General features: G+C 35.5%; 9 protein-coding genes across 9 annotated transcripts; 6 read left to right on the top strand and 3 right to left on the bottom strand.

Annotated features, from left to right (window-relative positions):
* Positions 1–514: 514 nt before the first annotated feature.
* Positions 515–5,729, top strand: DFA_05852 (uncharacterized protein; the record flags this gene model as incomplete). Its single annotated transcript, XM_004361512.1, has 7 exons — positions 515–824; positions 907–975; positions 1,070–1,783; positions 1,885–1,982; positions 2,065–2,746; positions 2,824–5,306; positions 5,367–5,729. The coding sequence occupies 7 exons, from the start codon at positions 515–517 to the stop codon at positions 5,727–5,729; spliced, it is 4,719 nt and encodes a 1,572-aa protein (XP_004361569.1).
* Positions 5,730–6,183: 454 nt separating this feature from the next.
* DFA_05851 (uncharacterized protein) lies at positions 6,184–6,375 on the bottom strand (the record flags this gene model as incomplete). The annotated part of the gene is made up of 1 exon (XM_004361511.1): positions 6,184–6,375. One exon carries the CDS (start codon positions 6,373–6,375, stop codon positions 6,184–6,186), a length of 192 nt encoding a protein of 63 aa, XP_004361568.1.
* Positions 6,376–7,135: 760 nt separating this feature from the next.
* Positions 7,136–9,258, top strand: DFA_05850 (uncharacterized protein; the record flags this gene model as incomplete). The annotated part of the gene is made up of 6 exons (XM_004361510.1): positions 7,136–7,231; positions 7,439–7,999; positions 8,081–8,213; positions 8,277–8,503; positions 8,574–9,124; positions 9,162–9,258. The coding sequence occupies 6 exons, from the start codon at positions 7,136–7,138 to the stop codon at positions 9,256–9,258; spliced, it is 1,665 nt and encodes a 554-aa protein (XP_004361567.1).
* Positions 9,259–9,349: 91 nt separating this feature from the next.
* On the bottom strand, positions 9,350–10,015 carry DFA_05849 (uncharacterized protein; the record flags this gene model as incomplete). The annotated part of the gene is made up of 1 exon (XM_004361509.1): positions 9,350–10,015. One exon carries the CDS (start codon positions 10,013–10,015, stop codon positions 9,350–9,352), a length of 666 nt encoding a protein of 221 aa, XP_004361566.1.
* A 397-nt stretch (positions 10,016–10,412) lies between these two features.
* DFA_05848 (Fatty acid hydroxylase) lies at positions 10,413–11,684 on the bottom strand (the record flags this gene model as incomplete). The annotated part of the gene is made up of 2 exons (XM_004361508.1): positions 10,413–10,934; positions 11,025–11,684. 2 exons carry the CDS (start codon positions 11,682–11,684, stop codon positions 10,413–10,415), a joined length of 1,182 nt encoding a protein of 393 aa, XP_004361565.1.
* A 2,175-nt stretch (positions 11,685–13,859) lies between these two features.
* DFA_05847 (putative acyl-CoA oxidase) lies at positions 13,860–16,019 on the top strand (the record flags this gene model as incomplete). The annotated part of the gene is made up of 2 exons (XM_004361507.1): positions 13,860–14,501; positions 14,595–16,019. 2 exons carry the CDS (start codon positions 13,860–13,862, stop codon positions 16,017–16,019), a joined length of 2,067 nt encoding a protein of 688 aa, XP_004361564.1.
* A 373-nt stretch (positions 16,020–16,392) lies between these two features.
* On the top strand, positions 16,393–18,966 carry ddx1 (putative RNA helicase; the record flags this gene model as incomplete). The annotated part of the gene is made up of 4 exons (XM_004361506.1): positions 16,393–16,395; positions 16,462–16,590; positions 16,690–18,436; positions 18,530–18,966. The coding sequence occupies 4 exons, from the start codon at positions 16,393–16,395 to the stop codon at positions 18,964–18,966; spliced, it is 2,316 nt and encodes a 771-aa protein (XP_004361563.1).
* A 507-nt stretch (positions 18,967–19,473) lies between these two features.
* Positions 19,474–23,712, top strand: DFA_05845 (ankyrin repeat-containing protein; the record flags this gene model as incomplete). The annotated part of the gene is made up of 5 exons (XM_004361505.1): positions 19,474–20,506; positions 20,596–20,702; positions 20,739–21,444; positions 22,144–22,965; positions 23,654–23,712. 5 exons carry the CDS (start codon positions 19,474–19,476, stop codon positions 23,710–23,712), a joined length of 2,727 nt encoding a protein of 908 aa, XP_004361562.1.
* Positions 23,713–23,903: 191 nt separating this feature from the next.
* Positions 23,904–24,843, top strand: DFA_05844 (uncharacterized protein; the record flags this gene model as incomplete). The annotated part of the gene is made up of 2 exons (XM_004361504.1): positions 23,904–23,967; positions 24,086–24,843. The coding sequence occupies 2 exons, from the start codon at positions 23,904–23,906 to the stop codon at positions 24,841–24,843; spliced, it is 822 nt and encodes a 273-aa protein (XP_004361561.1).
* Between the last annotated feature and the right edge of the window lie 564 nt (positions 24,844–25,407).

Here is a 25,407-nt window from a genome sequence, read left to right as displayed (position 1 = left end):
ATTAATAATAATAATAATAATATTAAAAAGTAAGAAATTGGTTTTATCAACAACAACAAATATAATAACAAAAAAGGGATTGTAATATATATTATATAATAAATAATAAAATCAAGATTGTAAAGCACCATCATAAATCATCTTGTCATCACTATGTATACTATGTATTAATTAATTAATTCCAAGGTAGTGAGAGAGAGGGAGAAGTGAGACTTAAAAATTCAACAAAGAAAAGAGAGAATTTTCTAAAAACCCTAAAATCGAATAATTATTTGGTAGTTTTTGACTCTTCAAAGATTCTTTTTTTAAAGAGACATTAAACCAAACATACAGATAACTTTAAATATTTTTATTTATATTTATATATATATATGTTAGTTTAAATCAATCAACTTATTTATTAGATATCAAAAGGAGAGAGAAACAGAGAGAGAGAGAGAGAAGAGAGATTGTTGTTTAATTAAACAGATTCTATCTAGATCTAGATATTATTAGAAATCTTTTAGTTTTAATAATGGAAGGGAATAATAACAATAACAATAATAATAATAATAATAATAGTACCGATAATAATAACAATAACAATAATAATACAAATGACTATAGTAACAATGGTATAACTATAGCAGCCAATTTAAAAGGCAATGGTTTCAAATTAACTCAAAGAACAAACTATAGTGATCTTAAAAAGACATTAGATGACAAAAGAGTGACAGCCTTTACATTGAATACACTCTTTCAAAAGTATTCACAAGTATTTACCAAAGCTAAATTCATAGAGAACTTTCCTGCTCCTCCATCATTGTATTGTAATTTTCATAAAGGTAAATAGATATAGATATATATAACTTGTGTATATAGAATAGACTAACTAACGACTATACTATTGTTGAATTATATATTTAGAGGATAGTGTTCAATCTTATTTTGTATTTTGTGAGCAATGTTTAACTGTCATTGAGAATTATTGCTTATGTATGTATTTATAATAGTATAATTTTTGGTATTATTACACAACATGATTAATAATCAATACACATTGTTTGTTTAGGTTTAAAATGTTTTATAGATTCTCATCAACATTTGGATGACCATAACTTTACAGTGTATGTAAGTGAGGGTGGTCTATGCGATTGTGGAAATGAAAATGTAATGAGTAGAGGAGGATTCTGTTCGAATCATTCGATAGAGGGAAGGGCAGAGAGATCACGACACGTTAATCCATTGGGCGATCATTTGGAATCATCTATTCGGTTGTTTGTCAGACACTTGATGCGATATCTCAAAGACACGATATGTGTCAGTGGCATGACCGAGTCAAAGTTGGCTGCTGACGATAACAAAACAGCATCGATCGAAGCCATCTGCCACTACCTCATCGATATGACATCAGAGGCATCCCACATGCTTCGTATAGTTTGCGAAGAGTTGATTGGCACTGATCTCAGTCCACTCGAAAAGATTTCATCGACTGTTGAAACCACTGAGCAGTGGATCAACCAAGCTCGAAAACTCAAGGCATTACCCTCACTTGCCCAATCCTCTTTTCTTCCACTATACTTTGACAAAAACTCGCCACTCAATCTAATGAATGCAGTTGTGCCAAACTACTCTTTTGGGTTGTTTGCTCTATACCCTTTACTCCTCCATCTCGCAAGTTCTAGCAGACCTTTTAGATACACTCTAATGTGTTATTCAGTACGTTCATACTATCAAACCAATATAGATCATTTCTTAAAACCTCCCATTGGAATTGTAAATATTTTCTCAAATTGTTTTATTGGTATGTTAAAAAAAAAAGAAAAAGTAAAAGTAAAGAAAGATAATCATATATATTTATTTCCAACTTTCCTTTTTTTATATATATTTAATAATAATATGTAGGAGATTTATTCCTTTTACAAGCTGTAATATTGTCAGATTTTAATCCATTCATTTCAAAACCAAATACTCATTTATTAATTGAAATCATGCGTTTAAATGTAAATAATTAATAATAATATTTTAAAGAGAAAGGATTGATCCAACTAACAAATATAATTGCTTACTTTTACTTTTTTTTAGATTGAATTTATAACAAGAATGAAACCAATTTATTATGAATTTTCATCAACCAATGAATTGTCATTGACACCAACCGATCTTTCACATGTACCAAAGTTATTAGAGAGTGAAAACATTATGAGCTTTGTTGTGAATAATGATCAAGATAGAGTATTGACTCTATTGTTTAAACATTCGTTGGGATTCCATGATCTGTCCTATATCGAAACTCCAAGTGGACAGAATCTATTTAGTGTCAATCATCAGGAAAAGACACTGTGCAAAATCATTCGTGAATTTTTAAAATATCGGGGACCTGGACACGAAAGCATTGGTGACAGAATATTCACTTTTCTATGTCAGACTATGGCCGATATTACCATTGTGCCACTCGAAAGTCTCTCTTATGACTATCCACACTATCCAGTCTACAAGATGATTGCTACCTTTTTATTGGACCGTCCAAACTACTTGCAGCGATTCATTCAAGCTGCCGACAAGCAACAATCGATACATGCACTACGAATCATATTTATGTTTCATCTTCGTCAACTCAATTATGTTGGTACTCTAAAGAATGGAACCGATCTATTCCAGGAACAACAACACCTACTCTCTCTATTCATGTTACAAGTTTTAATGTTAAAAGTTGGTCCAAAAGTTTTTATTGATACTATTTTTGAATGTAGACCACTTGTTCTTAGTACGAGTCAAAAGAAAAGAAATAGATAGAATATAGATACTTTTATATATTAATATTATTTCTTTTTTTTATTTTAGTTGAATCAGGTTTAGTATCAGCAAGAATATCAAAAGTAATTATATCAACTTTACAACTGAGACCAACACTTGAACCAAATGAGGAGGATATTAGATACCATTTCACACAATGTATTGGTATAGGTCTCGATATTATGGTGTTTCAAGGAAAGTTTAAAGAATTTATTTTTGAGAATACGGCGCGATCAAAGATCATCGAGGTGATTACAAACGATTTGTTGGATGAAAAGAGACAATTGAAAAAGGAGCATTGGTGTTTACTCAATCGATACTATCCGTTCCATCTGACAGCCAACCAAGACCACAAGTTCAAATACGAGTTGGTCGAGGGAGGTGACAGTTGTCCGCCACCACTCCCCAAGCTCGTTGCTCCATTGGACGAGATCATGTCTGTTCTCGACCACCCCCATCTTATGGATCTAGTACGTCAACTGTTGGTTGAAAAGCACAAGGGCTGCTTGGTCATGGAGGGCTGGAGAAATCCTCGTCCACAGGAATACGCCTATGTCATCAACGACTGTCTCTATCTGATTGCCGTCATCCTCAAAGGCTATCAAGAATACAGACTACCCAAATTAAACGAAACCTATAGACAAATGCTCAGAGAGGAAATCGCCAATGGATTGGCTGGAAAACATGCAAACTTTAATAATAGTGTCGACTGTCTGCTTAGTATCACATCCAAAGTCAAGATCATCAACCAAAATGGTTTTGAACCTTCCTTTGAACCAGACTCTTTTTCAATTTTAGATGTATTGATCAGTCGTTGGAAGTCGACCAAGGACACTGTCAACCAAGAGTTTATACCTCTTCTCAAACACATCTTTAGCACCCTCGTTGAAATCGACGCTCAATTCAAACAACATCTCGATTCATTGGGTATCATCGTAGACTCTTCTGCCGAAGAAGATCAAAAGAAATTACAAGATCACAAGAAATCAGTATCGGACAAGAGAAAACAATTAATGGAGAAAATGAAATTACAACAACAAGTATTTAAAAATAATATATTTTCAGATGATGAAGATGAAAAGGAAAAGTCATCTCCTTCATCACCATCATCACCACCACTACTACGACAACAACAACAACAACAAGATCAAGATCAATCACAACAAGTGGAAAATGTGGAAATGATCAATGTAGAAAAAGAAGAAGAGGAAGAAGAAAATGAAGAAGAAAAGAAAGAAGAGGAGGAAGATGAAGACAAGGATAGAAAATGTGTAGTTTGTGATTGTAGAGGAACAGAGGATTTAATGTTGATTGGAAATTTAGGACTTCATCCACATGTATTAGTGGCAAGAGAAAACCATCAAAGGGAACTCAATGCAACATTGCCTGCTCCACTACTCGCCAAATACCTTTCCTATGTCTCGACACAAGAAACCAAGACAACAGACAGGATTACTCTGTTCAACTCACGTCTCCACCAAAAATACTATATCACTTCGTGTGGACATTTTGGCCATCGAAACTGCATTGAAAGTCTCTATGAAACATACTCGAGTGGGTTCAAATGCCCATTGTGCAACAGCAACTCGAATATGATGTGTCCTAGAAAGGATTTAACTGTCCTCTTTGAAAACGTTGCCAATGCAGAAGAGTTGATGGGCAGCGAACTCTTGACCACCATCATATCAAGTTCCGACTTTATGTTGTACTTTTGGAAGGTCGTCTTTCAAAATGCTCGTGCCCTCGAAATCAAGAGTCGTCGCTACACCAACTTTAACAAAGATCCCAACGAAAAGGGATACTTTTGTATGCAGCAGTCAGGTTTTGACAAGGAGTACTATCTCTTGTCGGTGCTCTTTGAAAACCTGAGTCTTGCTAGAGCACGAACCCACGAAGACCAACAGAAAATCAATACAGACTTGAAGGGCCATATACTCAACCGAGCCGATCCCCTTGTAGCCTATGGACTCTACAAGTACATCTATGTAACCGACTCAGTACAATGCCCCATTCCAATTCAAGAGCTACAGCGAAACAAGATCAGGGAATACTTGGTCGCCAACACTACACACTTTTACACTACCATTGTAATGGACCTTTTCTTTAAAAATAAGGGACTCTCCTCTCCCACAGACACTGACTATGATATCTTTAGAACTGATGTCTCTGCACTTCGTAGTTTGATCGATGGCTCAAACGAACAAGCCAATCTCGAGAGATTCCGAGAATACCTATTACCATACTTTAGAGAGTTGTATCTTTTAGACTCATTTTTTGATAATTTCGCCAATGGAAAACGTATTTCCATCCAATCACCCAATCATTGTCGCCTCGACTTGAACGACTTTGACTCTATCGATTTCCTCTACACCCATCTCACCAAAAAGGCCGATATCCCACTTCCATCCATGTGTGAACTCAAAGAAGCCATCATCGAACAAATATTCATGCCAATTCGTTCACTCTATTATTTCCCGACCCCAACTTATACCAATCCAATTAAATTTATTGATTTCCCAACTAAATATATTGTATGTAGAAAAAACAAAGTAAGAAACTAAATATTAATTTTTTTTTTCTTTTTTTTTTAGGAAATGATTAAAAAATATGTTTATCCTGATACACATTATTGTGTACAATGCAAGAATGTATTGAATGCAGTTTGTTTAAGTTGTGGAAAACAATTGTGTTGTTTACATACATGTCCATTAAATGTACGAAAACATATGGAAGGATGTTCTGGATCAGTTGGAGCATTTATAATGGCCGAGAAACCAATGGCCTATGTACTCACAAGCACAAACTCTTACACAATCCAACTATTTAAAGGACCCGATGGTATTGCCAATCCAGCACCCAACACAAACTTTGTAGTCGATTTGGCCGAACTTAAAAGATTGTTCATTCATTACATTAATCTCACCAATTCAACTGATAAGTTTAATGTTTATTAATAAATCAAAAAGGAAATAATAACTAATTAATATTATTATTATTAAAAGATAATAATTTGTTTTTGGAATTTTGGTATAACTTTATTTAAGTTGAAAAACTTAGTATAAGTTTTTTGGTTTAAAAATGATCCATTTAATTTTTTTTTAAATGTACAGTTGGTGGTGATAATTGTAGAGAAGAGGAAGAGTTGTATTCTATATCCCAAAAGTTGTAATTAAAAAAAAAAGAAAAAAAAAAAGAAAAGTGAAAGAGAAGAGGAAAAACCCCTGATTTTCTTTTTTTGGTGCCATCCATGCAAGCTTGTTTCATTCAGCGAGGCCAGATCCTTAATTTGGTGGTCGTGTAATGAGAAGAGAGAGGGCTACGAAAAAGGCGATAATGTTGATGATGATGATGATGATAATGATATATTGATGATGCGATTAATCCCGATGTGTGGCTAGACAAGTTACATTATCTCTGGTCAATGTCCATCGAATCACCTTTGGCAAATTGTGCAAGAGCTCTTTTCTCGGCAGACGATTCAAGATTCTTGGGCTTTTGAACAAGAACAATGGTATTCTTTGATTCAAAGGATTTCAAAGAGAGATTATAAACTGGTAAAAGATTAGATGATTTTCTGGTTCTGAGTTGTCTGACTGTCATTGTTTTGATTGTTTTGGTTGTGTGTGTGTATGTTGTGTATTTGTTGATAATTAAACTGTTGTTTGATCTAAAAGGGTTCCTTTTATCTATGGCTGTCGACCCTTGGAAATCAACCAAAAAGTTCATCATCGGACGAGAGGCCATTTGCGTGATTGAACAACCAAAGCCAATCCCACACGATTTTGGGTTTTTTGCACAAGACCGATCAAAATCGACACGGGTGTTGGTCAGATGATTGATGCAGTGTTGTTCGTGTACACTCCCCACCCCTTCCTCGAAGAATAAACTCACTGTTCTTTCTTTTCTGTATTAGTGTCTCCATTGTTGGTTGATAGGATGCAGCCCTTCCATCCAATGATCGGTTCATCTTTTTTAGGTAAACATGTTGCCCTCTCACTCTAAAATGCTGACGTACCCAACATCACGTGAACACCCATGTTTTGGTGAGACATGAACACTGGATCTATCTATCCTGTTATATACCCTCCCAGAGATCATCTTGAGATTCTAGGTTCTGATAATCCTCTAGATTTTTTTTTTTATGTAATGGTTGCCATGGCTCACAATGAGCATGCTCTGATATTAATTGTGCACAGCTGGTATGTCATAGTACTGATCAGTACTACCGTCAGTGATCAAGGTGGAGTGCAGTCGAACGAAACCTCAAAGTATTATCATAATAGATATCGAACCGACCGATCGATCATCTATCACTGCTGTGTATCCGTCGGCTCATTTGTCAGACGTCAACTAGTGACAGATGAAAGAGCTGTTGGTTCTCGACCCTCCCTCAGGAGAACACATTACAAACATACCATCGATTGAGCAAAGTACCCGATTATGCGCATACTATAATGTAACACTTGCAAACATACATGGACTGATTGCGCAAAGACTCAACTACTTGAAATGTTCACCCTCCCAGATCGATCTAAACAACCCACTCAACAATAGATTACCAAACAAGAAACTTAAACTATCATTTCAATATGTAGGTAGACAAAAGTAAACATTTAACTATATATCATTCCTATTTACTAATGTAATGTCATTGATTGTTTAGAATGATTATAGCAATAGTAGAGGAGAAAAGGATGATTTAATATGGTTTGTATTGATTAGTGATGAAGATAATGACAATGAAGTTACGATGGCAGATCTATTGACAATGATTAGTAATTGCTTCATGACAGTACTTGGCACCAAAATAACAGAGTACAAGGAAAACTATGGTAAACGAAGATCACTATCACATAGTGCGACCAAGGAAATGCATTCCAAAATGAAAACAATATCATCTACTGTAATGGCACTATTTGGTGAATGTCAGCACATCATATTTCAATCATATGACATTCTATCTCATCCTTTTCACAAATATCTCCCTAAAAAGGTGTATACCGATCTTTATGAAAAGGAAACAGATGATATTGTTTCCTTGATGTTCACTAGTGGCGATAGAGTTTACCCTAGTGGTACCACTTATCCCTCCTCCTCCTCTTCCTCCTTGTCATCGTCATTGATTGATGAAATATACCCAAACCATGAAAAGATTGCAATTAATCTAAATTTTATTAAACAATCACTTACTGAATTATTGGAAGAACATGATTTTCAATCAACTGTATGTCATAACTCTATAATATTTATTTATTAATATTTTCCTATTTATTAATTTATTACATTTACATTTATTTATTTAAAGGAATCACATATATTAATTTATAAAGATCATAAATTATTATTCTATCATAGTAATAAGCAAGAACCACCATATTTGGGTAATTTTGATTTCTTACAATTATCAATATATTGTTATATTCAATTAAGACCAAGAGGTAATTATTAATTTAATTTATATTCTGATATATATTAATTGTATGATTTATTTTGTTTAACAGAAAATATTGGGTTTAGTAAAGAAGAATATGAATTGGAAATGGAAAAGAAATCATTTAATTATCCTTTTGATACAAGGTCACAATACATGATCAACCGTAAAAGTTGTGCATTTGACACTATCTATTTTAAAAATGCGGATAATCAACCTATCCCCATTCGTACCTATTGTTGTGAATTATTAAATGACAATACCGATACTTTTTTATTAATCCTAAATAACAAATTGGTAAATATCTAATTATCAATCCAATTGATTTAATTATTAATCATAATTATATATATCGTATATTTTATAGTTTAAAAAAACCATTCCAGAGGAATTAGTTTATTACAAAGATATTAGAAACTATTGTACAGACTTATTTGGAAAGGGATTAAAAGAACTTATTGAATGGACAGAGTTACCTTTGGATAATCGATTTATCAATCTTGGTCAATACGTATTACACTATATACTGGTGGATCGATCTCGTCATATAATGAGAGCACCTGAAATTAAAGCCACTCTACACTACACTAAAGATTGTTTAAAGGACAAGATATGGAAAATGTATAGTGTGTGCAGTGGACTATTGTACAAACGCCAAACAAGACAAATAGTAGTGGACGGTAATTTTACCTACTCTTATCGTTTATGGAGCTCACCACTACTATTGGAATCAAGTCTTGTACCTCTTCCATCATCATCCAATGATTTCAAATCTCGATACATCTATTCTAAACTACCCAATATAACAGCTCAAACTACAAGTACACCTGCCAAAGACCCACACAGTGGACTCGGATTCAGTGGCAGTATACAACAACAACAACAACAACGCGAATCCCCACCCATATATTATGAAACGTATGTCCTGTACAGTTGCCATGTTCCATTTAATCAGATCGATCGTTTGGACACGGAGATTTACAATGCTTTCATCAAACCATATTCCAATGATATTTTGTAGTCATACATATAATATACATATGTATTTGTAAATAATAATAATAATAATAATAATAAACCGCACCACTACAAAATATATAATATATTGGTTGTATACAGACATCCAAATCATAACCCAATTGATTATCTATCAATTTGATTAAATTCTTTTAATGGTATTTCAATTTGCGTAGTAGTATTATTATTATTATTATTATTATTTGTAATATTATTATTTTGATTATTATTATTATTATTATTATTATTATTATTATTATTATTATTATTATTATTATTATTATTATTATTATTATAATTTTGCCTAGAAGTGTTGTTGTTATTGTTATTGTTTTTGTTGCTTCTTCTTTTTCTTTTCTTTTTAAAATGATGATATAGATTTACTACAGTTCTATCACCGGTAATGATATCTATACTTCCTCCAATATAACTTCCAAGATTACCACAAGTTCCAGTCGACAAGAGTATACCAATGATACGATAACCCATTGACCATGATTTACCCACAAGAGGAAATGATTCTGAATCGGTCGCTACCAAAACAATACCAAGTATTAATCCTCCGATACACCCAAATAGTGTTGCCAACGATCTATTGTTTTGTATTGATAATCTCCTTACAAAGTTAAAGAACCATTCATATCGACCTTTTGGTTGTGATCTGTCATGCCGAGAAGAAGGTAATGAAGATGATAGTTTCTGTTGGTCTTTATCGTCGTTTTCAATATTATCATTATTATTATTATCAGATAGTGAAGAAGAAACACCTTTACTCTTATTATTCTTCTTCATGGTTATAAAGAGTGATAGTATTAATGATGATGATAATAAACCATTATTATCAATTATTCACTCCTATTCAATTTTTTTGGTACAAGGTGTCTAAAAGTCTTGTTGGAAGTCAATTGTAGATGGTGTTGCTGTTCAAATACTAGTATTTGTCTTTGTCTGTATATCTGTTTTATCACCTCATCAATATCTTTTATAAATGATCTTATTGAATTTTTTTTCAATATCTCTCAAACACAAGCTGTTTTCTCTATTCATTTTACCTTTCTCAAAAAATCAACAATTATTTAAATAATTCAGATATTTAATGGTTTAATTATTATATATTTATTAATTAATAATCATTGCATTGAATCTATCTATCTATATCTAAATTATTATTATATCTATCTATATTTTATTAATAAGTTCCAAAAATGATATCAAAAATGGTTGAAGTGATACCAAAGTTTTTGTTGTCATCCTTGTAGTGATGATTGAGATGATGAGTTTTGAATTCTTTGAGCTTGGAAGGCAACCAAGTGATTTCACCGTGGTGGAAGTAATAGTGGATGGTGTCGTAGAGCATGTATCCACAAGCAATACCGGCATAGAGAGCCTGGTTAAATCCATTTTCTACAAGGGTTGTTGGGAAAGCGTTGACACCTTTCCACAAGGCCACTGCAATGACGGCTGAAAAGATTGGTGGGAATGTGAGTCTAGTGGAGTCGTATGGTGTAAGATGATGAATTCCATGGATGAAAAAGTGAAAAAAGTTGCCCCAATACGAGGTTGTCTTTATGTGAAATACAAAACGGTGAAGCAAGTACTCGAAAAACGACCAAGAGAACAAACCAAATGAAAAGATGAAAAATGAAAATGCGTATGAAGAGTTTGATTGTTGTGTTGAACTATATAATTTAATTGTTATAATTGGTACCCACTAAATTTAGAAAATATTAATTTAGAATTAATAAATTATCCAATTATTTTCTATTCTATTCTATTCTATTCTATTTTTTCTTTAACATACAAGAACAAAAATATACCACCAAGGCCATCTAGTAAATAATTCCAAGAAGCTATTATTGAATATGATGATTTGCTTGAGACCGGTTTGACTATGAATCCATCTCATATAATTCTCGCCATCTAATTTTTCGAGTTGTGGGACCATTGGTTTGGTGACGTCGATACGAGATTGCAACTCTTCCATCGATACGAGTGGGGTGGTACTGTTCTTGTCGGAACAGATTGATTCCAATTTTTGCTTTGATCTAATCATCTCTTGCACCGATGGAGATGTCTTGCGATAACCTTGTACCTGTCCAATGAAATATCGTTGCAACATGTTATAGGCAACGTCACCATGTTCATGGACACGTTCGTCTAGAAATACGGGTGAAATGTCTTTGCCGAGGTATGGCTCAACAATCTCTGATCCACCAGGATGGTCACCCATAAAGTCTGTGACATTGTATACGTTGCCATCCATCGATACCCAAGCATCGCCAACACTATCATGTTTTGCAATTTCACTCACTGAATATAATTGTACCTCAACATCTTGTAGTTGTTGTTCTTCTTGTATTTCCTCCTCTAAGATTTCTTCCTTCTTGTCTAGAAGAAGATTCTTTTTTTCTTTTCTATTGATTGTTGTTGGTGTTGTAGAGAAATTATCGTTTTCAATCATTCTCTACTACTTTTTTTTTCTTCTTGTTGTAAACTGCCGTTTCTATTATTATTAAGTTCTAGTTGAAATAATATTATTATTAATATTACTATTATTATTATTATGTTGGGATGTTATAAATTTAAAAGAGATAAAAGATAGAGATAATATTAGAATATGGATAATATAATAAATATATATAAATATTTTAAATGAATTGAATATAAATAAAAAAGGAAAGAGAAGAAGGGAATGAGACTACAGTGCTTCTTGCTATTAACAATGAAAATATTTTAATACACACACTTCAAGGATAAAAAGCAAACACACAAACACAAACACACACGTTCTCTATTTTGAATTAATTATCCGCGCTATTAGTAAAAATAGTATGACGAATAATAACAAGATGAGTGTTGGAATGAATGTAAATGTAAATGTGAATGAATGAATGAACAAGAGTGTTGTAAAAAGTATTTAAATATTTCGATTAATAACAATAATAATATAATATAATATAGCTATATTCTACTACTACTATCTCTACTACTATTTTATCTTTATCTTTATCTTTTTAATTTTAAAACTAAAATGAGTGCTGCTTGTTGTCTATGTCGCAGACAATTGATGGATGATGCGCGCTCTTTTGTTGTGCGCTACAAAGTAGGTTCCAAGCCGAGTTGATGCATCACGCACAACACAATGTGTCTTGTTGACGAAAAAATTCGAAAATAATTGATGTCGCAACGATTCAATGAAAAAGCATGCCCACATCCACTCATTGGGGTACACCTTTAAAGAGGGCTTTATTCTAAAAACTAGTTTCCTTTTCCATCTCTCTGATGTCGTATTGATGATGGATGGTGATGGTGTTTATTTGCCACTTACCAAATTTAATTAAATTTTTATAAAAAGATCTGATCTTGTCTACGCTGTTCTCTTGTGTAATGATACATATAAATAAATAAAAATATAAAAGTTAAGAGAGAGACAGAACAGATAAAAAGAGATAGATAAATAAATATTAAAAAATAGTATGTTTAATTAAAATGATTGCTCAGGTGTTGTTTTGTTTCCCCACCAACAACAATTGTTGTTTCAGGAACACCCATTAATTGCAATTCGATGCATGTGATAAAACGGTGTGTAGGCAAAGAAAGTAAGGTTACGAGAGTGCTTGTCATGAAGCATCATCATTGGCGATGAGAGTAGTTGGTTTGTAAAAAAAACACATAAATTCGATTGTTGTCAAGTAATTTTTCCAAATTTGGAGGTTGGCGACACTTGCGGATATCATGGTGTCAATCTAAAGATTCTACAAACATCCCCGTCGCCTCCTCATCAACAATTTCATAAATTTGTTCTTTTTTATTCTTTTCCTACAGGTGTATAGATCTACCTTCTAGATTGTGGTTGAAGCTTATACGACAAATAAATTTTGTAGTTATATTATAAATTTTGTAGTTATATTATAAATTTTGTAGTTATATTATAGGTTTTAGGAGTTTCCATCGTACATGTGCATTTTGGTAGTGATTTAACGTATAATTACAATCACATGTGACTCATATATATGAGCTATGTAGTTAGTAATAATGATAAAAATGATTTATACGCACATGATTAGTTCTTTACTTCCAAAGTTGATCTTTTCTATTTGCTCCAAGATAACGAATTTTTGAAATTTCTTGTCCTGGGTTTGTTGCCAACAAGAAATCGAGGTATAGCCAAAAACGACCAAAAATGGCATCAAGCCATGATTTTTTCGACCTGAGCGATGGTTTACACTTTGTCAGAGTGCAGTGGTATCAAGACATTTATCTTTTCGAAAATCTATCTATCAACCTTCAAGCCTGCCCAGAGAGACGTGAACTTAAAAATAACTTCATTCATTTCATCTTTTCTTTAACAAACATTTGTACAATAACTATCTCTACCTCTATCTGTATCTGTATCGTGTTATCTCTACAACGCACACACCCACACAGAACATTCCCTTTATACACACCCACCCTTACTATTCAATATCGATACACGAGTAGTAGTAGTTTTTTTTATTCATATTTTATTTATTTTATTATTATAAAATTATATTATATCATTAGTATTTTTATATTTTATATTTAGTATTTTATATTTTATATTTTATTATTATTTCTCTCTCTCTCTTTTTGAAAAATAAAAAAAAATACAATTATGGAGGATATTCAGCAACAAGAACAACATACCAAATCATTGGATAGAATACAAACAATTAGTCAACATTTAACTTCAAATAATGTAGCTGCTGTTAGTAACAGTACATCTTCGTCGTCGTCAAATGCTTCAAGAGATGTGGCAGCAGCAACAGCCATTCTCAAACAATCAGTATTGGATCAACCAAAGATTGACAAGTTGGCCGACTTTTTATTAGGACATCCAAGTGAAGAGTTGATTGCAACTCGCAAGCAGATATTTGATATTCTCAAAGACCCAATCTACAAACCAAACCTTTATGCATCGATCCCTGAGCAGAGAGAGTTGACGTTGCAAAGACTCAAAAAATTGGCCGATGCTCGTATCCTCAAGATGGACGAGATCATTACCAACTTTAAAAAGTTTGCTCTCTTTCAAGAATCACTCGTCTATTGTGACATGTCACTCACTGTAAAGTCGTCGGTTCAATGGGGTCTCTTTGCAGGTTCGCTCAAGTGTCTTGGTAGTGATCGTCACAAAAAGTACTTTTACGATATCGATGGTGGTCAAATCCTTGGTTGTTTTGCTCTTACCGAGTTGGGTCATGGTAGTAATGTTCGTGGTGTTGAAACTAGAGCTGATTATGATACTGAAACTAAAGAAGTATGTGTTAAAGAATCAAATTTCCTGGATTGAAAGGATATAATATTCGTGGATATTATTTGTACAAATAACCAACCTTTTTATTATCTTTAGTTTATAATGACAACACCAACAACTACGGCACAAAAAATATGGATTGGTAATGCAGCACAACATGGTACAATGGCAACTGTATTTGCAAATTTGTATGTAAAGGGAGAGAATTATGGATTACATCCATTCTTGGTACCAATTCGTGACCCATCGACTGGAACTCTTATGCCAGGTGTTAGAGCAGCTGACAATGGACCCAAGATGGGATTGAATGGTGTGGATAATGGACGACTCTGGTTTGACAGTGTACGTGTGCCATATGAAAACTTGCTCAACAAGTTTGGAGATATCACACCCGAGGGAGAGTACTCTACACCCATCAAGAATCCAAACGTTCGTTTCAACTCAATGTTGGAGGCGTTGATTGGTGGTCGTGTGACCGTCTCTGCAATGGCATTGAATGCCTCCAAGATGGGCTTGGCTATTGCCATCAAATACGCATTCCAACGTCGTCAATTTGGAGCTCCAACCGAGGACCTCTTGATTGACTATTTAACTCATCAACGTCGTCTCTTCCCATTGTTGGCTGCAACCTATGCCTATCAACCTTCGGTACACCATATTATCAGTCGATTCCAAGCACACGAGGAGAAAGAGGCACGTGATGTCTTTTTGATGGCCTGCGGGTTCAAAGCTGTCACTACATGGCATCGTGCCAAAACACTCCAGATTTGTCGTGAGGCATGTGGAGGTATGGGATTTGCCGCGAGCAACAAGATTGGATTACTCCGTAATGACGCCGACGTCGATCTCACCTACGAGGGAGACAACACAGTGCTACTCCAAGCAGTTGCCAAAAGCTTGTTGGTCGAGTTTAAATCGTATTTCACAGGTAGCAAGAGATTGACGGGTATGCTCAACTACACCTACTCCAAGGGACACATTGGTATCTTTCTTCGTAACCAAAACTTCTTTGTCAAGAGACTGCATACAGAGGCTCATCTGCTCGATCCAGACATGCTACTCGACGCATTCATCTACAGAGAGTTCAAGTTGTTGCGTATGCTCGTCAAGAGTCTCCGTTCAAAGACATCCGGTCCCGACAAAATGCCAGCTGCCAAGGCATGGAACCAGTCGTTGGACTTGGTCATGCATTTGGGCACAGCCTATGTCGAGCGTGTCACCATTGAAAAGTTCCTCGAGTCGATTGCCAACGAAGAGGAGTCGATCCGTCCCGTCCTCAGACTGCTCTGTATATTATTTGCACTCACAAAGATTGAAGAAGATATGGGTTGGTTCCTCTCCAACAAATACTTTGCCCCAGTCAAGGCCAAAGCCATCCAAAACTCAATCAACAAGGTTTGTGGTATGGTCCGTGAACACGCCATCCCTCTTGTCAAAGCTTTCAATATTCCTGATCATCTAATGACTGCTCCCATTGCCAATGATTATGTTGAACATTTTTCAAATCCAAATAATTATTAAAATCAATCAAAATCTAAACCAATCCAATCCAATCCAAACAAACAATACAAACAAACAAATAATAATAAATCATATGTACAATTAAATTTAATATATATTAATTATTTCTAAAGTGTTCTCAAGTTTTTCTTTTGATTTTCACAAAAAGACCTCAAATCGGTCAACTTCACATTTTAATTAAAAGACGTCTGATCAGAACTCTCTTTTCTTTATTTATTTGTTTGTCTCATCAAACTATATCTATATATTCTTTATTTATTTGTTTGTCTCATCAAACTATATCTATATATCTATATATATCTATTATCTTTCACATAAAGTCGACTTCGAAAAGTATTGTAATAATAGTCAACAACAAAAATAAAGTAAAAGAATGGTAAGTAGTCAAGTTGAATAACAAAATAGTAGATATTAATACAATGTATTACATATATAAATATAGTCAGCATTTGAAGATTTAGGTGTTATGCCAGAGATTATTTGCGCTGTTGAAGAGTTGGAATGGGTATTACCAACTCCAATACAACAAGAAGCAATCCCATTGATTCTAGGTGGTGGAGATGTTCTAGCTGTATGTTTAAACATAACAATAGAGATAGAGAGAGAGAGAGAGAGAGAGAGAGATGAAGAGAGATTAACAAATTATCTATATTTATATATATATATTTAGGCAGCAGAAACAGGATCAGGTAAAACAGGAGCATTTGCATTACCAATCTTACAAATTACATATGAAACTATAAACAAAAAGGCTGAGATTTCAGTACCTGCAACTACTACCGACAATAATGGTGAACAAGAACAAGAATCAACAACAACAACAAAAAAGATTGAATGGTCAACAGAAGATAGAGACAAGGATTTGGCAATCAATGGTTTGTTGTGCCAATCACGTGCCAAGGATTGGGCAGGTGGTCGTGTTACATATGGTGTATCAAAAGCTGGAAAATATTATTATGAAGCTACTGTCAAGGATGAAGGGTTGTGTCGTGTTGGATGGTCGTTGAAAAAGGGTACTCGTTCGATTGGTACCGATAAGTTTAGTTGGGGGTATGGTGGAACTGGAAAGAAGTCACACGAGAACAAGTTTGAAAACTTTGGGGTTGGGTATGGCCTAAACGACGTGATTGGATGTTTGTTGGACACTGAAGCCGGTACAATCACATTCACAAAGAACGGAGAGGATTTTGGACAAGCCTATCAACTAGACGCAACCAAACTTGGTCAAGTCTTTTATCCAGCAGTTCTCCTTAAAAATGCTGAAATGGGGTTCAACTTTGGTCAAAGTTCAACAGAGCTATTAAAGCATCTTCCAAAGGGTGGTTATATACCAATGTGTCAAGGTGAATTGGAACAAGATCAAACAACCGTAACATCAACTACAACTACAACTACAACAACTTCTGCACAAGTATCAAATAATAATAATAATAATAACAAAAAAGGAGGAGGAAAGAATCAACAACAACAACAATCACAACAACCACAGGAACCAAGAAAACCATTATCATTAATTATTGAACCAGTTAAAGAATTGGCAGATCAAACTTATTCTGCCATTTTAAACTTTTCAAAATATTTGACTAGTCCAAAGATCGAACCTGTTCTCTGTTTGGGTAGTGATGCTTCAGCTTCCAAAAGAAATATCAAAGATTTGAATAGAAATGGAGATATTGTGGTTGGAACACCCGGTGTGCTGGACAAGTACATTCGTGAGGGTGTCATTGATGTCTCGCAAATCAAGTTTTTCGTGTTGGATGAAGCCGACCAATTGATCCGTGACAACCTTTCGATCCTAAACTATATATATAACCGTCTTCCCAAACAAGGACTCCAAGTTTTATTCTTTTCAGCTACACTTCACTCCAACGATGTTGTACGTTTTGCCGAACAAATCACACGTCAACCAACATGGGTAGATCTCAAGGGTAAAGATTATATTCCAGAGTTGATTCAACATACCTATGTCACTGCCGATCCCGAGAAATTCGAATTTTGGAAAGACGCACTTGATACAACCTCTGAAAAGCATGTTCCATTTACAACCGATGCAATGCATGCTATGGATGTAAAGAGTTTGGATCGATTGAAAACACCCGAACAAAAATCACTTGCCATCAAGTACTTGAAACCACAGCTTTTAGTCCGTGTCATCCGTGCCTTCAAAATGGACCAAGCTCTCATTTTTGCACGTACTCGTGTCGATTGTGATAACCTCCAAAAGTATTTACAGGCAGTTGGTGGTGGTCTTGGTGGTTTGGAAAGCGAGTTTTCAAGTGTCGTACTCCACGGTGAAAAGCAAGCTCAAGTTCGTAAACAAAACTTGGAGAAATTTAAAAATGGAGATGTAAAGTATTTAATTTGTACCGATGTTGCAAGTAGAGGTATTGATATTCAAGGTTTACCTTTTGTAATTAGTATGTAAAACAAAAAATAGAAAAAAAAAAAAGAAAAAAGAAAATTAGAAAATATTGTATTTATTTACTTTTATTCTATTCCTTTCTCTTTAGATTATACATTACCAGATACATTTGAAGATTATATTCATAGAGTTGGTAGAGTTGGTAGAGCTGATAGACTAGGTGTGGCAGTTTCAATTGTTGGTAAATTTGAAGAAAAAGTTTGGTATCATGGATGTAGAGACAGAGGAAAAGGATGTCATAACACTAAATTGGTTGAGCAAAAGGGATGTGCCATTTGGTACAATGAACCAGACCTATTCCAAGCCATCTCTGAAAAGGTTTCACCCGTACAATTAAACGATCAATTCCAATTGGACGACATGGAGATTATTCGTAATGTTGGTAAATTCTCAAACGAAAGTTCAAACAAAATCAATGAATACCAAGCACACACTGAAGAACTTAAAAACAAAGTAATTGAATTGGCCAATTTAGAAGAAACCATTCAAAGAGATTATTTAAATTTACCTTTAAAATTTAAATAAATTAAGTACTACCATTGATCTCTCTAGATAATCTAAAATAAGCAACAAACATTCATGATCAATCAATCGATAATCTAGATGATTAATACTCAAAAAAAACAAAAATTGACGATTCATCTTGGAATAACTTTTCAACGGCAAATTATGATGGTTGGTTGTTTGGGTTTGTCCTAATCTCAGATCTGATTTCAGATGTGCAACGCGTTTCTTATGATATTTTTTTAATTAAAATCAATTAAGATAAGGAAGAAGGGGCAGTTCAGTGTTGTTGGTGGGTGTACACAGAAAATAGAAATTAAAACAAACACACACCTATACCCAACAACATCAAAACCAAACACAAACATTATTTATTATTTATTTTTTATTATACATCTTGTTATATTATACATACATACACATATAAAACTCAATTCATAGCTATCATCCATCTTATCTTCATTCCCTCATTTGATCAACTATAATCATCAAACAAACAAACAAACAAGTTCATAATTAATAATAATAATGTCATTATGGAGTTGTGGAGAAGAAATTGGTAGTGGAGTAGTTGGTGGTAATCAACAACAACAACAACAGAAACAGATAGTACCAATAGCAGCATTACAACATGACAAGGAATCATTAGGACGGGTTTATAAATCGATCACATGTTCATCGACAGCTTCGTTTCTAGTTGATAATCGTGGCTTGGTCTATGCAATGGGCAGTGGGTTCTTGGGTGTCAAGTCATCAAGCAGTCAGGTGACAGTCCCCAAACAACTTTCATTGTTCACGGGCGAGTCGGCAGAGACTAGTTGCCGGGCCGTCTTTTCAAACACGCATCGTGACAAGAACTTTACATTCTTTTTGGCCGATAATGGTGCACTATACTCGCTGGGTAATTCATCCGACTTTCGTACTGGTGTTGGCACAGAGATTGACTTGGAGAGTATTCGTATGATGGGTGGCTTTGACTCGGGTGTTGAAATGGTCGCTGTTGGTGTGTCGCATGGTATTGCCATCACATCGACCTTTTCATTCTACGTTTGGGGTCGTCCCCTCGGTTTTGGAGGTCAAGTCTATCCTACTCCCACCAAAGTTGATTTGGTCGGGTGTCCCAATCATCAACAAGATCCAGTTGTCCAGATGGTCGCCGGTGAAGGATACACCCTACTCCTTACCAAAGACGGTAAATTGTTTGGGTTTGGAGACTATGCATCCACTTGTTTGGGTCCCAACAAGGCCACCAACGAAACCGACAATGAAAAGATTGATTCAAAAAAGATCGAACTGGTCGAGTTGGATTGGGGATTTGGTCCGTTGAAACAAGTTGCCTGTGGCTACAACCATGCGTTGGCATTGACAGCCGATGGACGTGTCTTGTCATGGGGTAGCAACAAGAATGGAGCGTTGGGAATCAACCAATCACAATATGATTACATGCAAGTCACACCAACCTATATCAACAACCTACCAAAAGTAATCTACCTTCATGCCAATCATTTCCAATCATTTGTAATTACTGTTAATGGTGATGTTTATAGTTGGGGTTATAATGGTATGTAAATAACAATATATATATATATTGTACAATATAAACAAACAAACACAATGATACCAACAATTTATTTATTTTTAATATTCAAGTCAAGGGAAGTTTAGGAACAAAGTTTGTAATGAATTATGTGGAACCTGAAAGAGTATATCAATTGTCACCAAGTGAAACAAATGGACTAAAGATTAATCAGATAGCAGTATGTGAAAACTATTCGCTGTTTTTGTTGGTCGAGAATGACGAGGGTAGAATACCTACACCGCAAGGAACGATCGAGATACATGGTGATAAGTCAAAGGCATATCCAGACCTACCGGACAGTTTTGTAAATAGTAGTAGTGATGCCGAACAAGTTGCATCGGCACAATTATGGAGTTCAGGATCGATCTTTGCCACTGACAATGAGCCCGATGATAGAATGACCGTTTTCCGTCCGACCAAGAGCACACAAGGCAAGGGTAGACCAAGTTGTATGGCTGTTGGAAATAGATGCAGTTATGTGTCGTTCCAAGACGGATCTATTTTCGATTGGGGCAGTGGGTTTGCACTGGGACACGGTGTAGATGGCGCATGTAGAGAACCATCGCGCATATACGATTTGGATCACGTCAAGGTTGTTCAAATTGTGGCTTCACCAGAGGAAGATGTTTGCGTTGTCCTCACAGAGAATGGAAAGGTGTATGGATGGGGAAGAGCAACCAACCATCTCAACGGAACGGGCTCAGAGAGCGACGTGCACCATCCTCGTCTACTCGAAGGGTTCAGATCGCAGGTTGTCAAGGTGTCCATGTCGCAGACACATTGTCTGGCCGTCGATGACGGTGGCAATATCTATGCGTGGGGATCGGGTAAAGCACTAGGCAACCGTAACCGTTCGTCGTCGGAAAAGGGGCCCAAAAAGATACAGGACCAGACCTTTTTCGCCATCGATGTTGCCGCGGGTAACAACTTTTCCGTCATGCTCAGCGACAGCGGCCACATGTTGTCGTGGGGTGAAGGTCTGCAGGGTCAACTTGGTTTGGGAGAAAACAACAAGTTTTCAAGTCTGCCTACCCTGCTCAAGGATATTGGGGAGCGTTTTATATCAATTTCGGCCGGTCCTGACTATATGACGTCGGTGTCGCTCGAGTCGGGATCGCTCTATATGTGGGGGTCGCGTGAATCGGGACTGCTCTCGATCGTACCCGTCCCCAAGGAAAAGGTGGCGTACAACAACAAAGACTATGTGTCTGCACCGGTCAAGGTGTCGACAGCCGACGTCTTTGGAAACACGCGTATTAGACAGTGCTCGCCATACTCAAAGAACTGCTTTGCCATCACGGAAAAGGGGTCGTTGTTTGCATGGGGATCGCCGCACACGGGTATTGGCACTGGGCTCAATATTGACAAACCGATCCGTGTTGAGTCGACGCAGGGACTGGCGGTCACCGCCGTGTGGGGCAACGACTGGCAGACGCTGGCGATCGTGCAACCCAACGGCACGGGCGGACCGGTCGTGCAGGGCGTCAAGTACCCCATCAAAGAGCTCGCGTCGATCATCTCGCCGCCATCCACTCCCACCGTACTCGCGATCAACAGCGAGATGCTTGGCAAAAAGAACGACGAGCAGCAGCAGCAGCTGTTGGCACCCAACGTCGAAGACATCCAGGCACACGAGAACTTTATGAAGGGTCTGACCGACGAGGTCAAGTTTTGGACATTGGTCGACAGTGACAAGGACATTGACACGTGGTGCGGCCGTGTCAACGAGGTGAAAGACTTTTTGAACCGACCCGAGTCGTACCACTACTCACCCAACGTCGCGCAGTCGATTCAACACTCGCAAAAGAACATCCCGGGTGGCGAGCGTGTCATCAAGGGTTGGGTCATGTACAGCATCAATTTTAAAGACTATGAAAGCGACCGTATCGTACTTGTCACGACTGAAGCTATCCATCGTGTCAAATACGACTGGGTCAACCTGGCCGTCATCCACGACAAAAAGTTCCCCCTTTCTTCCATCTACAAGGTCAAAGTGGGTCGGTTCACCGACTGGAAGAGCTCCATCTCTTCGTCACTCCGTTCAAAGGTCTATGACCAACAAGTAGGCATTCAGATTTGGTTTGAAAATCCCGCCACCTACAAACCACCCTCATTTATCCAACCATTTGCCAAAAACAACAACGTCCCCTACATTACACTGCGTCCAGCACTCAGCCTCAACTCGACCAACATTGAAGAGCAGCTCAACATTTGCTACGAGATTGGTACGGCCATTCAATGTGCTGTTCACAGCCAGCGCAATGCCAACCGTCCCATCGAACTACTCCACAAGTTTTCCAGAGAGTCACCCGCCAACAACAAGGATCTTGCAGCATTCCCAGTACGTAAAGCCGATATTCAAAGATACCATGGTAATGGATTGTTATCGTTTGCTCACAACAAATACTTAAAGAAAACTCAAAAAGGATTTATAGATCCTAGTACGTTACCTCCAAAAAAATAACCCCCCAATCAAAAAAAAATTAAAATAAAGATACCCCAACCAATCCAAAAAAACCCTTACTATTAATAGCCCAAGATAAGATCTAAGCCACCTCAACAACTACCACAACCACGACCACTACCACAACCAACTCAACTTGGTAACACAGTTTTGATCGGATCGCCTGACCCTACCAACCTACCACCTACACAACTATTGATAGAACCGATTAAAATAAAAATAGTAGTAGACTGCATTGCTTGCAATGCGATTGAACAAACAAAACTTTAAAAGAAAAAGATGATATTGTTGTTTGTTTGGTTGATGGATGCATCAATCAGCCAGGTGGCTATTAAAGTTTTACCATAAAAGGTACAAACTATTTAAATCTTAATCTTATTGACGAGCAACCTACCCACCAATCTACCTACACCCCTCTTTATCGGGTGGGTATCTGTTGTTCATCAATAATTTGGTCATAACAAAAATGGTGTTTTATAAGTGTGTGAATGTGTGAATAAATAACTCTTCGCACCACCCAATCAATCTATCAGTTTGTGTGGGGGGGTATCTTAGATCGTTTCCTTACAGGTACAAAAATTTGGGGGGCGAGCAATTGCTTTGAAACAATTGACACCATTTCTTTCATCTGTCCAATCCACCACGCATGCACTATAGTGTTGTAGGAGTAGTTGAATCAGTGGATGATGGTGATGATGATGGAATGGTCTCTTTATCTTTTTAAAATCAAATCAAAAACAAAAAAACTACCTAGCCAGATAGATAGCTACAGCCATCATCCATCCATCGATATTATTTATATTATTAGTTCTTGTTGTTGTTGTATTTTAAGTTGTTCACATGTGTTTTGAAAAATTAACTACAAAGAGAAGGAGAATAGATTAGAATAGATTAGAAAAGAATAGAGGAATGAAAATGAATAGATTAAACTACTTTTTATCTGTATATATTATAAGTGCTATAATATTATTTAGAGGAGGTATGAATATAGATTGATTATATAATGAAAAAATAGAAAAAAAAAAAAGAAATAATAATATTAACCAAGTATCCAAATTGTATTTTAAAAGTGGAAAACAATGAAATTAAATGTATAGAAAATAATGGATATCTATTTAACTTTTGTCAATTAAATAATAATAATAATCATAACAATAATAACCATATTAATAATCAAAATGTTGGAGAAAGGATAAAGAATTTAAATTTAATGGATTCAATGTCAATTAGTTATCAACATTTGATTGAATCAAAAGTACCTGTAAATGATGACTTTTATTCAACTTTGTTGCCGCCAGAGGGAAATGAAATCTGTCACAAACCAAGTAATAATAGTGGAATGTATATAGATGATTTTATAAAGGAGGCTGTTTGGATGTCTCGTACCAATCCAGATCTGATAGGGAACCAAAATAATGTTGAAAATTTGGATATCATTGCTCAAACATGTGCCGGTGCAATAGCTCAAAGATTGTGTACACTTGCATTTAGATTACACGATAATCCACACCAAATAGCAATGGACTATTGTGACCCAATGTTCCAAGAATCAAGTTGTCAATCATCGTTTTATCCTGTCACTTTCCAAAGTTATCCACTCATTCCCATATCGATAAAAGAATGTAAAAAGGAGACCTCTCAAATTAGCCAATCCCAAACACTCGACTTCCAAATGCTTGACATTTTCCAAGGTTCTCACACCTTTACATTTAAGAGTCAAAAACCTCAAACGCCAATCATATCAGAGGTAGTATTTAACAATCAAGGAGATAAAGCCATACCAGTTGTAACAGCTTTAATCGTTGTTTTCTTTATGGTTGCACCAATTGGATTTTCAATCTTTACTTGGTTATAAAAAAAAGAAAAGACAACACCAATATCAACAATGGCAAACAACAGGAATTAAAATTAATTTCTTATCTTGTTGTTCCAAAAAAACAAACAATTATTTATTATTTCAAGAGGAGAAAAAATAACAGTATTATTACAGTTGTTTAAAACAAATATACTATTACACAAGTTATATGAATATAACACGCAGTGGTCATTGATCAATGACACACAAATCTCAATTTAACAATCAAACAAATAAAAATCGTCATCAATTTCTTATGTTTTAAAACAAAAGATTATCTTAAATTTTAATTTATATTTAAAATTAATATTTATTTATTCCCTTTTGATCTTGAATCGATTCATTTTAGTTTCTCAATAGTTTATTCTTTCTTTTTTTTTTGTTTATTTATTTTAACATTAATCATTAATCTTGTGTATAAAGAATGTTATTCAACCCAATATTAGAAAAAAGAGGTAAGTTGTTTCAAACCATTGCCTGCTATTGTTTTTATCTTCAATAGAAGCAAGGGCTTTTTAAACAATATGATCTAATAACTTTCCCCTGCTCTAACAGATGTTCTCG

This window comes from Cavenderia fasciculata, assembly GCF_000203815.1.
Source record: "Cavenderia fasciculata unplaced genomic scaffold Scf_Dfasci-G-o-80e12.f1-5, whole genome shotgun sequence".
NCBI lineage: Eukaryota > Evosea > Eumycetozoa > Acytosteliales > Cavenderiaceae > Cavenderia > Cavenderia fasciculata.
This window is presented reverse-complemented; position numbering and strand designations above follow the sequence as displayed.